The following is a 20425-nucleotide window of genomic DNA, read 5'->3' as shown; positions in this document are numbered from 1 at the left end:
TATTAGGTGATCATTATATTATCAGACAGGAACAGTGGGTTAATGATCAAGGAGAATTCTTCTGCTTGAACACACGTATGGTATCTTGATAATTAACAGTGTAAGACATGTACATGATAGAGTGCTGACACGCTATTTCTCAATTGTGATCTCATTTGCCTGATTGCAGTGTGAACTCCTTGATTTGTAATACATATTTAAAAAACAGATATTCTAGACAGTAAGGCCCAGTTCTATAAAAATACTGAGGTGCCTTAGACCCATTTTTAGGCTCCACTGCGATCTGCAAAACTTCTGTTTAGCTACCACCTAAACTCACTTGGCGCCTATGTTTCTGTCTCTGCATTGCTGTCTCAGTCTAGAAATCTAAACACCTGTCTCCCATCTAAGCCCCAGCATGATCCACAAAGCAGGGGAAGACACCCTGGGGTCCACTCAGAGGCTGTTTACCAGACTGGGTCCCTTTCAAAATTATTTTTATGATTAGTGGTGCTGGTGACCTTACATATTTAGCCCAGTGGTCAGAGCTCTGACCTAGGATGTGGGAGATCCAGGTTCAATTGCCCCTTCTGCCTGAGTGGGAGAAAGGATTTGAACAGTGGCTCCCACTTCTTAGGGGAGTGTGCTAATCACTGAACTATGGGATACTCCAGTGTGGGGCTCCTTGTTGGAGCTATTCCACTGTGAATAAATAATTAGAGTCCTTGGAAGAGGAGGACTGAGCCCACAGTCTCCCACTTCCCAGGCAGCTACCCTAACCAGCAGGCATTCTCACTCTTTCTCTCTCTCTGGATCCCTTTGTGGTCTGGTCCCTGGGTCTGGACCTAAATGTTTAAAGTCGGTGGGTCAAATTCTGGTCCAATTTATTGCCCTTAGTTGAGCTCAGTGGAATTGGGCTGCTTTAAAAATTGATTTCTAACACATTATCTACAGTCTATCTCCATGACAATAAATACTAATTAGGTGCTTAATTATTTCAACCAGATTTAGGAGTCAACGTTCTAAAAACTTGCAGGATTGATTGATGTAGTTTATTTCCTCTAAATATGGCAGATAAATCCATCTACAGCTCAATAAACATTTTGCTAACAACTGTTGGCTGCATAACTCAATAATTGTGTTTCATGTGGTTCTTGGCTCACTTTTGTTGAACTGCCAAGCATTAAACATTTCTGAGAGAAGTGGAGTTGAGTAGACATCAGGTCTGAAACCTAGAAAAAGAGTGGAGCTGTATTTTCAACGTTCAAGTGACTTCAGAAATGTTGGATTGTGAGCTCAAAACAAAAGTAATGAGATCATGGTCATAACAGAGCTATATTCTCTGAAAGGGACCATTGCATTTGGAGCATCAGTCACAGACCATCCATTAATACAAATAAGAGCTGTCTGGCTAATTCTCTCTGCATTGTGTAAACAACATACTCCTGTATCTGCTCAGGCTTTCACATGAACCTCCATAGCCACCTTTCTGTCACCATGCAGACCAAAAGGGAACTGCTGGTTAAAAATATCAATGAAAACTTTCCTTCTGCATTCACTACCCAGTTATATTTTTGAGGGAGAATGTGATATTGGGAGGATTTCTGCTTTGCACCTTTATTATAACTCCCCTCAGGGCAAGTTTGTTTCATTGTTATTGCCACTTGCATAGCATTATAAGGAACTGTAGATGGGTGAGCCAATAAGGAAATGTGTGAGCCAGCCCATGTGCGTGCAATGTGCTTCTCAACCAAGTTTCATATGTCATAGCCTCATTTTTGAAGTCACTTAGCACATCACTGCTTTAAACATCATGGCACCATTGTTATAAACAAAGACATGCAATTTTTCAGCCAAAACTATCTGGACAAGGGAGCTGGGTGATAAAACAAAGGCCAATAACAACAAATCACACAGGTGTGCACAACAAGCTCTTTGCAGTGAATTTTTCCAGGCAGTGTGAGGTTCAGCAAAGGTGTACTTTGGTGCTTTTACTTCAGTGCTTTTTTCTGAATAGGTAAAACTCAGTGTCTTTTCTTTACAAAGTCCTTTGGTTTTTATACAAAGCTACTACACTGATTCTTATCTCTACTGAAATTCATTAGAGCTTCCTTGATAACATGTAACTGAGCAGCACAGTAACATTAATTTAAACATACATATGTTGAAATAACATATCCTTACTACATATACAAGAAAAGAATGAAACTTAATTGGACATTTACTGCTTCTGGGAAGGCTTCAGGTTTTATTGCAAAAACTACGAGGATAAATTAACTGGGTTGGATAAATTAAAAACCATCCCAAAGTTTGAACAAAACCTTTTTTACAGGTTATAAACTGCTCAGCAAACTGTTTTCTTTTAATTTTTGCACATCTCAGCATTTCAACACCAGGACCAAAAACCAAAAGTACCAAAAGACCACATGAAAACCTGTTCATACAATATTTCCAGCCAGGAAAGCAGAAGGAACTTGAGGTTCCTAGTCCAATTTTGCAGATCCAAGGGACAAGCTTTTCCAGTTTCAGGTGCTGATCCCAACCAAACGCCCCAAACAGTTGAGGCTTGACCATCATTAAAAACCAAGAGGCACTGCTGCTGATAAGCCAGCTTTTTGTCCCTACTTCTGATTTTAAATAGTCAAATCTTTATCTGTCTCTAAATTTAGGATCTTTTTAACACTGGACTATGTATGGCTTCCCAAGTTCTCCTTGCTTCCTGGAGACTTACGGGCAATCCCAGTGGACCTCGGTCTCCTTTCTCACTCTGGATACCCTTCTCTCCTTTCATTCCATCAATCCCTGCTTCCCCCTGAAGGAAGAATGGATCAGAAAATAAACCCATCATAGCACCACTTCTAAAATAAACATTTCTCCATTCCAAAGGCATCAGAGGTAGAGTAGCAAAGGCCACAGAAATCTTAGTGTAGAACCTCTCAGACTGGAGAACAATACTGTAACTCAATGAACTTCAGTAGGGTTACTCCAGATTTACACCCAGGCAGGGAAGAGAAGAATCAGGGCCAATGTCTGATTACAGAATTTATGGGGAACACAGCTCATATATTACCGTCCCACTGGTGTTCAGGAATTAGTGAGAAAGTAGATCTATGACAAGCAGGTGGAAGTTAAGTGTATATAATAGAGCTGGTTGGAAATTTTCCAGAGGAACATATTCCTATTGGAAAATATTGATATGTCAAAAGTGAAGTGTTTCTTGGAAATGTGTTGCCTTTGATGAAGATTCATCTTGACATGAAAATTGAAATAAAGTGTTTTGATAAGGTCAGAATGTTCCATTTTGAACTATTTGGAATGGAACATTTTGACTTTCTGCTTCTAAATGATTGTTCATTTTTTAATTTCATACTATAACATGAAAAAGTTGAAATCAGAATGAAATGTTTCAATGTTGGTGTGAGTTTTGGTTCACAGAAAGTTTTGAAAAATTTTTTTTTTCATTTTGTTCTGGAATGGAAGAAATTACAAAATTGCAAAACTGCCATAGAAATGAAAATTCCGGTTCTTGCACAGCTCTAGTATGCATATAAAACACATACTTGCTACCTTTCCCTTAATTATGAAAAAGCATTCCTTTTTTGGTAAAAAAATATCATTGCCTGTTCTCCCACAACAAATCTATTTGGATTAGTGTATGTACTTGGACTTCCAACCTCTAAAATGTGTTTCCAAAGGGTTGCCAATTCTCTTCCAGGTCATTACAAACTTGCCACAGGATTGAAGGTGCTATAAGGAACCTGGGAGCTTAAGGGGATGGAATATAAGACTCCATATCTAAGTTTTACTGGACTTTTTTCTTTTGGAACCAGGCCTATGTGACCAATAGATATCGGGGTAATTCAAGGAAGATCATGTGTGGCCCCTCCTCCCTCACCTCTAACCAAAACTTCAGGAATTTTTTTTGGTCTGGGTCCTTTTGGTACATACTCACACAAACTACCAGGCCTGGGTCTTGCAAAGATTATTCAAACAAGTGTTAGCGGTGTTTAGTGGTTTATTGATAACTGATATTTCTATATTTGTATGTGTACCCAAAACTTGGGGAAAACAAGAATGAACATCTCTGGTTTTTACAGACTATATCAATCCTGAAAGCCAACTGCTATGCAGTGTGAGGACCTCTGTCCCAAAAGTGCTGCATCATATAAAGGCATCATTCCAATTGGCATCATGAATGTTAGGAATGTAGGCTCAGGTACCCAAACACCCAGACTTCTCAGGAGAGGTGGTTACTTCCATGTTTAGATCAACCTCTTACACCAGGGCTCTACAAATTTTCTTTGGAGCTAGGAGCCAGCCCAAAAATTAAGGAGCCAGGCAACGTGGGCCCTGCAGTGGGGCACCCTAACTGGAGTGCAGCAGCCACTCTCCCCTCCTGGCCCCGCCCCTTCTCCCCATCCCTCTCCCACAACGTGGGCCCAGCAGCAGGGCGCCCTGTCTGGAATGCGGCAGCTGCAGTGCGCACCCCTCCCGGCCCTGCCACATGGATGCAGTGGCGCCCTGGCCAGAGCATGGCGGCCACTCCCCCGGGAGAAATATTAGGTACCAGAATTAAATTTCTAGGCGCCATGGCGACCAGGCATCTGGGGTTTGTTGAGCCCTGTCTTACACCCTTCCCTGAGAGGTCATTTAAACCACCTATCTGGATCAAAGGTAGAGCGGGGCAGAACATTTTTGATAAAATGTTTTTTAATTGCGTTGTCAAAGCCAAAATTTATTTCAGAGACATATCTAGTTTGGTGAAGTTTTCATCAGGAAGGTTTCTGAGATCCAGGGTGGACTCTCAGGTCACAGAGAGAGAGATCTGAATTGAAAACTTGACCTTTTCAATCCTAAAACAGATGTTTCTGACACAATTCCATTTTGCAAAAATATCTGAATGTTTTATCTTCAATCCACTGCATTTTGAAACCTCAAAATTTGTCATGAGATGGAATTGTCATTCTTCAGCCAGCTCAAGTAAAATATCAAAACTTAATAGCTTATAGCCTTACCTTCGGTCCTGGAAGGCCTTGAAGACCCTGTAGTTGGGATAAGAAATAAGAAGTGGTAATATTTTATTATTTTTATTTTAAATCCCAGTATCCTGATCTCATGAGCAGTGTGATACCTTTCTTTTCTGACAAGGTGGGTGAGATAATATCTTTTATTAGACTAACTTCTGTTGGTGAGAGAGATAAGCTTTCGAGCTTACACAGAACCGGTCCAATAAAAGATATTACCTCACCCTTGTCTCTCTAATATCCTGGGACCAACACTGCATACAACCTTTCTCTGCTGACATATTGAGGTCATATATGCCTAACATGACATTGTCAATTATATACATACATAGTGTTTTGGAAGGTATCATTTTTTATATTAGGGCATACTTCATGTACTCTTCTGGTTTTGTAATGAAGAGAATTTATTCCAGAACAATCTGGCAGCGAGGCATGCCTACTGGTAAAATCATTTTCCTGGTTCGTCACTCTGATCACATCAATCCCATTCCTCTACTCCTCTCTGCTCATCTTTGAATCAAACCCAAGTCTCTTTTCTTTACTGTTAAGGCCCATCACAACATGGCCTATTTAGCTAAATTAGTAACTTATTGCAGTGTCAGTTCCTCTCTTTACTCCGACAGTGTCTCCAACCTTTATTGCCTATCTGTGAGCTTTGCCCTCAGATACCTCCATCTCCCACACCACTTCTTATACATGAGAAAAGCTCCACCAAAAATCTGTACAGCCTCTACTCTAACCTCATCAAATCCCTCCTTAACTCTCATCCTCCAAAGTAATAAATCAGAACTTACTGCAACGCCTGGTGGGCCTTGGGGCCCTGGGGGCCCAGATACCTAAAAGCCAAGGTAAAATGTCATCGTCATAATAAATGCTTCTGCAAAAGTACAAGGCACAATCTCCAGAAAACTAGGTATTTGGGAGCTATGGATGGCTGGTTATTAAATCACATGGAAATGAAGTTTGCCACTCCAAGAAGCCCAAGAAGGACATGAGGACACTGTCATGTCAGTGACAAAGTGGCTGGTGTGAGACTTGCAGAGTTTCAAGAAGCACTAGTGACAAGATTCAACTTTAAATCTTGTGACAGTACAGAAAAAAGTGTAGAAAAAAGAGAGACACTTACTGAGTCCCCTGGATCTCCTTTTTTTCCATCCTCTCCAGGTTCTCCTTTCTCTCCCTGTAAATGCAACAATGTAACTATGTAAGCAGAAGCACCAGTGAGAGTTTAGCTCCACCAACAGCCATCTATGAAACAGCCACTAGTTTAGAAATAACAATCTCTTCAAGGAGGAAAGAGAACTTAGCATTCATTTACAAACATGGTTCATCTGCATCCCTTTCTGCACCCCTGAACTCTGTGACTATATTATATGGCATGTGAAGGTTCAGGTCCCTGAAAGTGTTGTCCCAGGATGGATTCCGTTTAGAGATTACTCCCTTAAAACCTAGAGTTGGGGTATGGAGAGTATAGCTAGGATCTGCTACTATTTCACCAGCATGGAGGGCAGATTTTTCAAAAGTGCGAAGCAATTTAGGAGTCATGTCCACTGGTCTTCATTGAGACTTAGGATCCTATATCCCTAAATCACTTTGGAAAATGGATTTTAGGCTCCTAAGTCAGGCAAGCACTTTTGAAAATGTTACCCTCAAAGTTTTGGTGCTTGCTCTGTCCTCTAATTAACCCAACTTGAAAATATATTCTTTTACACTCTTACTGTAAATCCTGGAAGTCCAATTGGACCTGGTAATCCTGAAGGTCCTGGTATCCCTTGGTCACCTCGTTCTCCTTTCTCCCCAGTTGGGCCATCAAGACCCTACAGATCAAGAAAGACTTTTGTTTCTTGCAATACTAATTCATGCAAATAAAAGATAGACATAACATTAAACTGAAATGTGAAAAGCTCCTTTAGTTCCTTGAGTAGAATGGGTGATGTTAATGTTCTCCACTTCACTCCAGTTTAAATCAATGGGTTACTTGTGCGTGAAAACATGCACACTTTTAAATGTTTTGCTGCTGGGTTTTGCTATTGTGAAGTGCTTCATTGCTACGTATGAAATCAATGGGAATACCCACATGCTTAAAGCTATGCTCATGCTTAAGTGATTTCTTGGATCAGTGCCAAAATCTCTTCGTAATAACTAATTCATATGTGATTGAGAGCAATAGTTAGTTATTAATAACCTTGTGGAAATACGTAAGAGACACAGTGTCTTTTATTCTGTCAAGCATTATTAATCCACTATTACTTTATTCAGAGAAACAATTAAGATGTGTCACTCAGGAAGCAGCCAGGCATTTCAACACTGGAAGACTGATGTGATTACTTCTACATTTATATGCACTGTACACTGAGGAGGGTTCCCTGTCCCTAAATTTCATATTCAAGGCCCTCAACATCTGGGAGTGTTTGAACCCAGGCTTTTGGTTCATGTCCATCTCTGCCATGAACATTTGCAAACACAACTCACTGCTATGACATGTATTTACTCACCGGTGAGCCAGCTTCTCCTGCCTCTCCCTTTTCCCCCTTTGTTCCTGGGGTGCCCATAAGTCCAGTTTCTCCCTTCATTCCTCGAGGTCCCTCCTTTCCTGGGGGTCCTTGGGGACCAGGAGGCCCCACCTCTCCTGATTTACCTCGTGGCCCCTAAAAAATATCCACACTACTTAAAAATAATACTTCTGCAGCCAGGGAAAGAAATAAAAGTATGGGGCTTATTTCACTGGAATCTCTGGGCCTGACTCTATTCAGAATAAAGATCCTTTACACCTCTCTGGCAGCGTAAAGGAGCTTTATGGTGACTGTAATCAAATGTAATTCGCAGATGAAAATAGGGGCAAGGGACATAGTTTGGATGAGATTTAGGCTCTCTCTCTCTCTTTCACAAGATATGATACAGTGGTTACATATAGGTCATGCCTAGCATATCAGTAGAAGTCATTGGACAACACGCACGTCTTGTCCAAGGACAAGTAATGTGAAATTTGCAGTTTTCCTTTATCAATATTTTCGAGGTGGGAGGGGAACGTTTTATGAATTAGTGAATAAAAGTAAAAAATTATAAGCAATGTGTCCAAATCTGCTGATTTTAATATTGAGAATTGCATGGTCATCTTATAACCATCTGAGGGACTTTGCTGTCACATTCCTGAAATTATTTCTTTTTTCTTTAAATTTTCTTTTTTTCCAAGTGAAAATGATTTTTTTTTGTTTTTGTTTCTAGTGTAAACACCCAAGAAATGTATGCGTGTGAGCGTAGAAGCAAAATGCATCACCTTTACCTAAGTCTCGTTGGAAAAGCACTGGAACTGCTGAGATTTTGCTATCTGACATTGCTGCATGCAGTTCAGAGAAGTTGTTCATGGAGATTCTATACCACAAAGCTCTGCTCTGTGCAATTTTTCTCCACAGATACATGGAGAAGGTTTTGGGTGTCAAGTTAAGGGCAGCAGCAGTGCGCCTGTATCAACAATTATGAGAAAAAGGGAGACTATATAGTTACTGATTTAGGACTCTAACCTGCTAGCCGCTTAGTACTTTGGCCCCAGTCCAGCAAAGCACTAAGGGGCCTGATCCAATGGCCTTTAAGGTCAATGGAAAGAATTCCATTAATTTAAATGGACATTGGACTGGGTCCTAATGACCCAGTTCAGTAAAGCACTTAAGAATTTACTCAACTTTAAGCACATGAGCAGTTTCATTGACTTCAATGGGACTACTCACACGCTTGAAGTTAAGCATATGCCTAAGCACTTTGCAGAATCAGAGTGCAGGGGACTATTCATGTGCTTAGTGCAGTGTTTCTCAATTAAATTTGGCCACAGAACCCTTTTGAACTCGATAAATAATTGCGGAACCCCCCCAAACTCTTAACAGTATTTTTACTAGGGCCAAAAAAAAGTCGAAATAAGCAAATTATATAACAAATTTCAAACAACTGGGTCAGCATTTCTCACTTACATTTTCCTTACACTCAATACTCTCTGCTGAAAAATCCGGGACATCATCCCTTTTTCGGCACATAGAGAACAGCTGCTCTCTGCGGCGGAGAACAGCTGATTGGCGGCACAGAGAACAGCTGCTCGCGGAACCCTAACGGTGTTCCCGCGGAACCCCAGGGTTCCGCAGAACACCAATTGAGAAACACTGGCTTAGTGTTAAGTACATTGTTAAGTGCTTTGCTGGTTCAGGGTCACAGTACACAGCAGCTAGCTGGATTGAGCCTTAATGGGTCTGATTCTGCTTTCATGTAAACTAGCATAAACCAGGATTAATACAATTGTTCTTACATTGCTGTGAATCTGGTATACATGAGAGATGAATTAGAGTGTATATCTTTCACGTGTACAAAAAAAAATGTGAAAAAATGTGTGGCTGAAGGGTTCGTGTATGCTTATTATTAGAACTGGTAAAAATTTTCCAAATTCAATTTGCCATTCCTTCCCACCTTCACATGAAAAAATCTGGATGAATTGTTTTGCAAAAATATTTTTGAAAGATGAATCCTTTCCTTGAGCAGCTACAGGGCTGCTCAAGAAAATTTCAAAACTTAAAAGGTTGATGAAAACTTGTGCTGAAGTTTTGAATTTCAGTGGAAAACAGAGTCACATCGTTAGTAAAAATGTTCATGAAAAATGTTCCCATTTTTGATCGACTCTAGTTATTATCAGCTAATAAATTTCCCCAGAAACAGAAAAGTCATAACTCTCATATACACATGGCATCTCTCATCTTACCTTCTCTCCATCATGTCCAGGAGGACCCGGCAAACCAATTTCACCCTAAAGTGCAAAATCATCATAGATCATTTTTTAAAAGAGTATTTTGCCTACTTTTACATGGGGCCTAGAAACTGGAGGATGGGATTTGTGCTGTGGAAACACTCAATAGCAATGAATCTGGGAGAGCTACTTACTCGTTACTAATAACCACCAAAAAAAAAAAAAAGACAGCAAATGCTTAATAGATAGTGCTCAAAACCATGTCAGAATGTTAAGGGTTAATAACGTCACGCTAGTTGTTCATGCTGATTGGCAGTTCATGGCTTGGACTACACTGTAACCATGCACTGAGATTAACTCCAATATGCAGTCCTTTGAAGGAGAGTGGGAGTAAGAAAGAATTCTCCTTCCCTGAGCCAAGGCCAGGCCTGGTCCTCGTGGGAGGAAAGGATTTCAGGATGTGAGATATGGAGAAGGGGAAGAATGATAAGAGAGCATGTACAGAGTGCAGGGAGGAGAAGGATTGCAGAATACCATGGGTGATGCAGGTGGACAAGGAGCATAATAGCATAATTATTCCAGCCTTTGATTCTCATGCATTTCTAGTTATCTATCCATGAATGACAAAGGGAGAAGATTACCTTCTGTCCCGGTGGCCCTGCAGGCCCAGCTACTCCTGGAAGTCCAGGAGGTCCCTAAATAAGGAAAATGTGCAAATGGCATTTCTTTCTTTTTTTTTAAACCTCTTCATATTGGATGGAAGGCAGAATTGTTTTCTTTACATTTCTGCACTGGGAATCTTCAAATACATTAACCTGGAAAACAGCTAACTAACAGTGGATTACTGAATAACCAACAGTAGCAATTCAAAGTCAAATGTGACCATAGATTTATTTCTCCATTTGATTAAGGAAAAAAATTACCATGAAAATGGCGTTTCTGATTATTCACTTCCGATAATGAAGTGGATTTAAATAATTATTTACTATTGATAATAAAAATATTCTGTTAGTAGACATCTGGTACCCAAATAGAGAACATAGATAACAGGAAAATTCTATATTTCTGAGCTCCCCAGTGTAGGTTAAATTTAAGTAAGTGACAATAAAGTAACACAAATTTAGCAATGTCTAGAAATGATTTATTTACCTGTAAAAAACCCTATGGCCAAAATTTTCAATTTTTCGGCACCCAGCTTAAGACATGTATGTTGTCATAAAGGTGAGCATGCAAAAATGGAGGCACTCAAAATAAGAAGCCACTTTTGAAAACATTGACTGATATGCAAGTTCCTAATGTGCACATCATCATAGTATCTGTTTGCCACATACAAAATTAAAGCTCACATTTATGTGTCTGATGATGGACCTAGTTCTTCACGCCATTTTAAATTGCCCCCCCAAGTGGGATTAATATTGATGGCTATCTCCCAGGAGAAACAGTGCTGCGCTATCATACAACCCTGTTATTAGGGAAAGAGATACTTAAAGAGATGAGACTTTCACTGGCCTTGAAAGCAGCACTACTTAGGCACATCCTGTCCTGCACCAGGCTTTCCTTACTTCAGTCCTCTCTGCTGTCTGAGTGCCTGAACAGCAGTGTTGCCTTTATAAAGCAGGTAAACAAATAGTGCTAATAATATAAGAGCCTCAGGATTATAACACAAGAAGTGACCTTTTTTCAACTGTCCATGTTATGTGCTGACACTAAAAAGCAACTATAAAGGCCAAATGTTCTAGTGGCGTGGAATTAAAAGTTAGCCAAGCTGTATGACTGCCCACTTTCCTCTAGCTGTTATTAAAATCCAGTCATTTGTTCAAAAAAAATGCAGAGAGAAGAATAAGAACTCACCATCAGGGCCAAGGTTCGTATTTCCTAAAAGTCAAAATAAATAAATAAAAAAGGCTCACTCGAGAGCTACACTTTTCCTGAATCCAATATTTGTGGTTTTTTCCCCTTGAACACTATACTGGTTCAGACTGCTAGAGAGTATATTACAGACATGAAATTAAAATAAGTAGAAAAGTATCCCCAGCTCCCTTTGTACTAGCATTTCAGAAATGTACTCTGTCTGTGTAGGGAGCACCAAGGGGCTGCCCGGGAGGCTGGATGGTAGGAGTTGTGGGTAATCTTCTACTGGTAGGCACATGACTCATCTACAGTGAAAGACATTTTCCTGAGTGGTTTATGGCCTTTTGCTAAACAATCTAAAATCTATGTTCTGGGTTATTCTTATGTGGGAGTTCAGATGAACTGTGTCTGTCTTAATTAAGAATGTGTCTTGTATAGTTGTAAAGAACGAGTACTATATAAATAATAAACATTGCTCAATACTATTAGTATAGAAGAAGAAATATAGAGGGCTTGTCTGACATGCTTAGTTTTGTTCATCCAAAATGAAATGTGAGATCAATTTTCTTAAAGTTTCTGTCTTTGCAAGGGGACATTCTCTTCCCCTGCCCCACCCTTCTTCCACCATATAGGCTACTAAAAAGTGTAGTGACTTGCAGCTGTGCTGGGGATCTGTCTGTCACTACAAAGGGAGAAAAAAACAATCTGAGAGGAAAGCATCACATGGAAAACAAACAATTCACTCCAGGAGTCATTGAACATGGCTCCTGAGCCATGTGGGATAGTTTCTTACCTGTAGAGCTTCATTGATGTTACCGTCATAATCCACCATTTCATCCTTTCCTGGCTCCCCTTTGGGACCCTATAAAATGAACCAGATCTACAGTCAGAACTTGATGTTCCCATGCAGAATGGAGTTGCCTGGAGTGCCGATTCCCATATATGAGCTTGTTTACCAAAAAGGAGGAGAAAGCCATTCTGTGCGTCTTTAATTCTTCTAACTTAAAACCGTGTAAGAAGCGATTAATAGAGCTGTGGTGAAGTGCTTACAGCTGGAAGACTCCAGCATGTAGTACAAAGAGTGTTGCTAAACTGCTTGCTGTTAGGTTGTACGGGTCAGATCACCAGTATGCTCCAGCTATGGCAATACAAATGAGCTATAAACCCAGTTAATCATGGTAAAAGGATTTGGTGAGACACTAGGAAAACAATCTGGAAGCCATTTAGAATAGGACAAGTAGTCTTCTGCTCTTTCTAAAATTTCTTATATTTTCATGAATGAAGCCCCTTTATTAGTCAGTGAAGTAGCACCTACCCTTGGACCGATAGGCCCCTGTTCTCCGGGTGCTCCAGGTTCTCCCTGTGACAATACAAACATTGCATAATCAAAGTACATAATTTTACAAACCTAAGCACCTGGAGCACTTGAGGTCTGGAGTTTTTTGCTGCAACTATGAAATGATCTAGGGCTAGATTGTGCAAGACACTGACCCTGTGTAAGAGGCAGTGCATAGCTGTGTCACCCCAGGATCACCCCACAGAAGGAATTGTCCTTCCCTGCTCTCTCCTTGCTCCACTAGGAGATAGTAATTTGCTACAGATCCATACCAGTAGCAAATTACTACTCCCACACCTCATGCTGACCCACTGTGCTGGCCAGCGCATTCAAGAGTGACACAGCCAAATCTTTGTTCCCTCTCCAACTCTCCCTACCCACCTGGTTGAAGAGAGAGTAGCAGGTGCTCAGCAGCCAATTGCCTCGGTGTCCAAGGTCCAGGAAGGCCACACATACACATGGGGATGGGGCATTCCTACTGCCACTTATACCCCTGTGCAGGCAGATATCATAGGCCCCAGTCTGGTGCTTAGTATATTGACTTTGACATTCCCTTTTCCATTGCTGATGGAATGTACTGCGCAGACTAAAATTATAGTTCTGTAATCAGGAGTGTGGCTCTGGTCAGCCATGAAAAAAGAAGAGCAAAAGGGGAAATTGATTATGGTTACCAGTATTCAGAATGGCCAAATACAGGGACCTTGCTACAGCCTGTTGAGACGACAGGGGGATGGTAAAGCAAGAAGTCATAATCTGATATCTGGGGACACTTGAAACCAGAATGTGAAATACACACTAGGAGAAGTGGTTCAAGCAGGTGGTATTAATTAATGAAGGCAAAGGCTAGAAAAGCCTTCCTTGTTCAGTAACGTTGCCAGGGATATTTGTAGGCTTTTCCTGTCGCACGTATCTCCCACTACCAAATATCAATCCAAATTAGCAGTCTGGCTGCAATCCTCTCTTCCCAGATCCTTCTGTCCTTATGTATCTCCACATTTTCTGTCCTGGGCTTGTTTCCTTACCTCCTTCCCTCCATCCCACCAATCCTCAGCTGTGGATGGCCAGCATGATGCCATAGCCCCTGTATTAGTTTATCTTACATAACTGCAGATATGTAAGATAACTACATCTTACATAACTGCAGTTGGTAGGTGTGGGCTGGTTAGCCAGTACTCAGAGTCTCCCTGCCTGCTTGGCTTTCCAACTGCTACTTGTTTGCCTGCTTCCTGAAAATACTGTTGCACACTAGATCCAAGCAGTGGGCCTGTTGATTAATACTGCTCTGATGGCTGTGGATGTGCAGATCCTTCAGAAAATGTTATATATACTGGAGAAAATGGTTGTTTCTTTTAATGACTGGCTATAGCCATCAGGTATTGTTTAAGGGAAATTTTTTGGATTGTGAAACCATTTTCCAATTGCTCCCTAGCCTGGAATCCTCTGCTAAGCCATAAGCCCTTATTGTCCTTCCTCCTCTGTACCTTTTCCCCTCGCGGTCCTGCAATGCCAGTCTGGCCAATGTTACCATCTTCCCCCTAGGAAAAAGAGAAAAGCAACAGATTTGTATAAATGTGCAGAAAGGAGTAATTCCAACAACGTCTGTGCTGGGGGTCAGCTGTTAGACCTGACAGCACTTCAGACAGGAAGCACCCCACTAGCTCAAGTAGACGTGTCATACCCAGATTTCTTTTAGGAGTCTCAGATCATTGGGGTGACTTCCCATTTCTACACTTCCCATGGACTAAGGTGCCGCAAAATGAATGGGTGGTATGAATTGGGACCAATAGGGCATCTCTTTAACTGCATTGTGAACGGAACTAGTCTTAGGATACTAGGTGTCCTAAATATCCTCTGTTATCTGGTTTGAGGGCGGCTAGTTCTCTAGGTAGCGACACAGCAGGAAAGGAGTTTCCCTGAAGATTTCAGAGTCCTGCTACACAGTGTTCACCCTGTCACCCCGGCATCTATGGCACCAGAAGTTGGCAGTGATTCTGACAGACTGTTTGCTTACAGACCTTATAGGGAAATCATTTGAACACAGGTAGGATTTTCTTTTTCCTGGAAATGCAGTTCATAATTTTTCTGACCTTTAGCATGTGAAATAACAAACTAAAGAACTCTGCAAGAGCTGGCTAGCTTATGAAATCCCTGCAGTGCATAATTACAGCCAGGTGCAGATGAATGCAAACTTCAACCCCTTCCTAAATACTCTGAGCAAGGCACATTCCCATGCAAAAAGGAAACACAGAATTCACTGGAGGAAGGAGACACACCTTTGGTCCTGGAGGCCCAGGAAGTCCCGGGGGTCCGGGTTCCCCTTTACCTCCTCCGAGTGCATTGCCAGCATCTCCCTTCTCTCCCTGGTTGAAAGGAGGAATAAACCACCATCAGTTTAAATCCATTTCTTGCTCTGTAACTTCACCAGCCAGGTTGTGGTTTTGGAGCTGGGGGGTGAGGGAGGCAACAGGACAAGGTTTGGCTCCTGGATGATACCGTAGAACCTAGCTGCATTTTACTTGGTTGTTTTCTGGTGAATTTTAGAGTTGAGAACTGGAGACTGATAAAACTGGCTAGAGAGGGGTTCTGCCCATGCCGCTCTGTTAATGCATTCCCTCTGGAGCTGCAGCACCTCCTGTTATTGGACCTCTGGGCCTGCACACAGTTCTGCCAGTGCAGTATGTCTATACTTCAAGCCTGGGAGTGTGACACCCCACTTGAGGAGATTTACTCACATGTGCTATTGTCGAGCCAGCGTGCTAAAATAGAATGTAGCTGTGGAAGCGCAAGCAGCGGGAGGGGCTCAGCGCCTTGAGCACATGCCTACTATCTGATGGGCACACATTCAGGATGGCTAGCCCCTCCCACTGCTTGTGCTGCCATGGCTACACTCTCTGTTTAGTATGCTAAATACAGCATGGGCTGTATCAGCACAGGCTTCCTCAGGTTGCTCTGCCACTGTGTCTTAGTCCTTTTCTAAAATGACCGATCTAATAGTTCAATAGGTCAACCCGTTCAGTCCATTGGCTTTCTGCTGAAATCATCCATAAAGAATAATAGTTAGTGCCATTTGGGTGTGTGTGTGACATACACTGGGAGCTGTACAGAAACCACCCTCTCATTTTATATACAGCTTTAAATAGCCCGTGTATGGTAGGGAACATTTTAGTCACCACTGAACTGGACAGGATTTGTGACCTGGTATCCTTAAAGATGAAAGGATTTGTATTCTCCTATCCATCCCCTCAGTCACTGTTCGTTCTAGTCTGTAGACCAAATTTACCATTGGCATAGCCAGTTGTATCTCCAGTGCCTTCAACAGAGTTGCATCCAGGTAGGCCAGCAATATGTTTGACCCCAAATGTTTTATTTCCAGTTGGATCCAGTGTTTGGTTTGGTTTGAAATAAATCAAATTTTCATGCTAAGTAGCTGGGTATTTTAAAAAAAAGATAAATAACAAAATGAAAATAAGGCTATTCATCTAAGTCAAATCAGATCCAGCTGTTCCTGAGACTGGTCTTGAAACTTCCAGCTTGTAGGAGCTGAAGAGGGTGGTAGCACAAATGTAGGGTGAGAAATGTGCATTCTTCTTGTCAAAATTAAATTATTTCCATCTTCCTCAGTGGAGCTGGCCATGGAATCATGTTTATATTATCTGCATAGCCTGCCCCTCCCACACCTCTAGGGTAGAGAACAGGTGGTAATAGTATTCAAGTGTATTTGTGTGTATGCATATATAGATGTATGTGTTGGTGTAAGTGTGTATGCAAGCACATGTGCATGCAGTTTATGTAGGTGTGTACATGTGAGTGCAAGCTTCTTTGTTAATGGAAGGAAAATGGGATGAAAAGTGTCACAAAAATCAGAGCACATTACAAACCTTCTGTCCTAGGAATCCAGGAAGTCCGGGATCACCAGCTCTTCCCTTCTCCCCCTGTTGGTGAAAAGCAGAAATGGTCAGGGGCTGGCTTTAAGGGCTTCCGTTACTTGTAGGATTAGTGAAAGTGCCACTGAATCGATAGAACTCATCTGATACAATACAGCACACCTTCCTAGGGCAGCCAAGGTTTTCAAAACAGGTACATGCTCTTCTCCCTGCCTTCAGTATCTGCTCAACTGTGTCATCATTTTCTCTTATCTCTGACATCTTTTCACTCGGTGTTTTAGAAACTCAGTACGTGCCATTTTCTGTTCTTTTCTATCAGACTCTGAGCACTAAAAGGCCACTGTACAATGGCACCCTACAAAGTTAAAGGTCATTTTGAACTTTATAACCTGCACTTTGATTATGTATTTTCCTCCTTGTTCTAATAGCCAAAACTCAACAAACTCATTGAGATGGACACGTTCAGGTGTTGTTAATTCTTTGCCACCTGTACACATGCTCCTTCCATAGAGCACCTGGGTTGTTGCTAATCCCTTTCATTCAGCAAATGAATGTTTGAAAGTGAATGCAAGATACAAATGGTAGCATGGAATAAAGTAAGAGAGACACTCTCACACGAGACGCTATTGGCGTAGCTCCCTGGCTGGTGTCAATTGTCATAGCTCATTTAAGTAAATGGAACTATAACCATTTACACCCGTTGAGAAACTTTCCAGTTAAATGTGAACTACTGAAGTCATCTTAGGGCCTAATCCTTGACTTCACCAGGTGTCTGAGTGGTCTGAGGTGCAGGGAATATAAAACTGGGCCAGCTGTGTAAGCCAAATAGCAGGACTCACAAATCTTGTGTAAAACTTCAAAAACTTGTGACTGAATAGCATTGCGCAGCACTGCTTGATAGTGCAACAATGCCCCATATTGTCATCAGGGCACATACCAAAATAACTCTTTTTATATCAGTTCTGAAAGACATTCCTGTTCCTGCTGCTGCCACTTAGCTCTTCTGAATGTAACTACAGTCCATGTCCCAGCTTGAAGGACATCCTGACAGTATTCCTCCAAAGGAATCAAACTCACTGTATGATAAGGACATCTCGGAGATACTCCTGTACCCTTTGTAGAACCGTTAGATATTTTCTGTTTGTGCATGTTCTAATACACTGATAATAACAAACCCTCTTCTCAATCATGCTTTTAAAAATTAGTTCATCATCTCCTTTAGCAGCCAAACTCTCGAGTGCTCACTGCTGATGTCCTGATGAAGAGGAGTGAAAACAGAAACAGAGAAAATGAGAAGATCAAGAGAGGACTAGATAGGCCATCCTTGAGGTGACCCCTAAGCAGCCAATACCCCAGCAAGAGGAGTAGTCTGACTGAATTGAATTGCAAGAGGTACTATAGCCAGCCTCTGAATAAATTCCACACTGAAATGAGTAAAGGACGGACACATGCCGTCCCATGGCCGTTTTTGTGAAGTGACTTGGTTTAGACTGCAGTCATATCTTTTGTGTGCCTGAAGCCAGCAGTATGAGGCACAGCTCTTAGAATTTTTGTGCCACAGCTGGTTCACTTAGTACCTTATAAGTTCTGATTTCTGTTCTAGTCTGCCCACAGAGTGCAAACTGTAAACTAAACGCTTATCTGCAGCGTTTCCATACATGATGAGTTGCTTGTACAACAGGCTCTATTTAAACAGCTGACATGGTTTTGGTTGCTATAGTTTACAATCATTTTAGTCTCAAAGAGAATGTCTCTAGTACAATAACACTAACTATTAAGGGAAAGATATTTTCTTTCCTATAATTCTTAGTTCTCCATAGATTATGATTTATTAGATTTATAGATTATGGTGATTACTATGATTTTTACTATGTTTTTACTATGATTAGTCCCCACTTTCTCAACCTTCTTCCCCAATAGCATTGGATAATATTTAGTTTTTGGTTTATTTAAACTCTTTAATTTGTCAAAGAGTAACTCATACAGGTGCAGTTACTTGACTGTATTTTTCAGTAGCACACAGATTCATGGCATGTCTTTTAAGATAAGTTAACTCAGAACTTTGGTCTATAGAGCTCTCTAAAGTATTTATACAGGACCTTAGCCCACAAGTGTGGCTCTATTACAACAATAAAATAAAAAAAAGGATTATAGATAAGGAATTTATTTTTCCTTGTATACATGGCCAAGACATGGGTATTTTAATCTCTTAGAAAGACAAGTACATGAATTTCAACAGAGTTCAAGGACAGACATCTAACATGCAAGGTGCCTGCATAAGTGCTATGAGAAGGGACATGCCCTGTATAGCTCTACAGGAATTAATTAAAAGGAAACAATCCTTGTTCTAGGCAACTCTGGATCTTATCTAAGACAGCACAGTTATCCCTTTTACAAGGCTCTCTGGCTCTAGCTCAGTGTAAGCACGCTATAACCTTTCATCCTTTTTATAACATGTACCTTACGACCACAAGCTAATGGTTTTCTCCCTGGAAAAGAGAGAGGGCCCAGTGTGCTTGGTTTTGTTTCCTAAGGAAAAGTTTGAATTATTGGTCACCTCTAGGATATCTGAATCTTACGATCTCCAACCACGTCACTGTTCATATTAAGCTACTGAGTCAAAGTGGATCACCCTAATAAAGGGAAGCTGCTCTTGTGGATGCAGACACACTATATCATGTGGTGAAGAGTTCACTGAGAACCTAACGAGGAGACAACAGGAGTCAATCATTTTTTAAAATCGAGCACTCATTAGAAACAGGCATGTGAAACATTCCAATTCAAAGATGAAAAAACAAACTCTCAGCCCCTTCCTATGTGAGATCCACGTTTTCAAAAACGTGACTTCCTTTTCATGGGCATGAGTTGAACCTTCAAAATTTGCACCCCCATTTCAATCATGGGGGTACTTCACCCAATACCTACCAGACTGCAATCACAAAACAGGTATTTAGAAGTGCAGGTGCTCTGATTTCTACCTGCAATTCTATTGGCATCTGTACAATAGGAGGTGCGCGTCAGCCCATCTGGATATATGCATTACCCACAAAATCAAGCAGTCAGTCTCGGTAAATAATTGCATTAGTTTGGGTAGCAAAGGGCTTTTATGCCTCTTTGGCAGAAGGAATACTAAATGGTGTAAGGATTTTAGCTCCTTTTCAGGACAATCAAATAACACTCTCTCTTGAATAATCTAGTGCCCAAGACTCCTCTGAACCCAGCACCCTGCTCCTGTTATGTGCTCAGCATATCTGCTTTTCATAGTACTCCAAGAATCAGGATCAGTGTTCATGTGCTATAGTAAGAGGAAGACCAGACAGAGAGGGACATACAGACAACATTCGGCTGGGCATTCATGTTCATTAAGATATGCTGATTCCACGGGTAGTCGGATTGTTGGAGTCATTTATTATTGTTGTTATCAGAAGGTACCAAACCTTTCTCAAGAGAATGTTAATACTCAGTACTGCACTCCTGTCCCAGAACTCACTCATTCTCCCTTTGTGTGGGTATTTCTGTTTCTTGCAAGGAGAAACATACAAAGCACAGTTCATCAATGTGATGAGAGCATCGGCAATGGGGTAAGAGCATTCCCCCACAGGTATGGAATCAGAGCAGCCCCACTTTA

At 41.2% G+C, this 20425-nt stretch overlaps 1 protein-coding gene across 1 annotated transcript in view; it reads right to left on the bottom strand.

Annotated features, from left to right (window-relative positions):
* The window catches only part of COL13A1 (collagen type XIII alpha 1 chain), a 148044-nt gene that overhangs the window by 18636 nt on the left and 108983 nt on the right, over positions 1 to 20425 (bottom strand). Inside the window, 14 exon segments of the mRNA XM_067552986.1 lie at positions 2711 to 2791; positions 4995 to 5021; positions 5798 to 5839; positions 6130 to 6183; positions 6722 to 6820; positions 7499 to 7651; positions 9742 to 9786; positions 10368 to 10421; positions 11578 to 11601; positions 12371 to 12439; positions 12893 to 12937; positions 14395 to 14448; positions 15187 to 15273; positions 16792 to 16845. Of these exon segments, the coding sequence (XP_067409087.1) occupies positions 2711 to 2791; positions 4995 to 5021; positions 5798 to 5839; positions 6130 to 6183; positions 6722 to 6820; positions 7499 to 7651; positions 9742 to 9786; positions 10368 to 10421; positions 11578 to 11601; positions 12371 to 12439; positions 12893 to 12937; positions 14395 to 14448; positions 15187 to 15273; positions 16792 to 16845 (888 nt within the window).

The sequence above is a fragment of the Emydura macquarii genome, unplaced genomic scaffold, assembly GCF_026122565.2.
Source record: "Emydura macquarii macquarii isolate MOO-44397 ecotype Brisbane River unplaced genomic scaffold, CSIRO-AGI_Emac_v2 contig_1390, whole genome shotgun sequence".
Lineage (NCBI taxonomy): Eukaryota > Metazoa > Chordata > Testudines > Chelidae > Emydura > Emydura macquarii.
The sequence above is the reverse complement of the archived record's forward strand: the minus strand, read 5'-3'. Positions and strand labels throughout refer to the sequence as shown.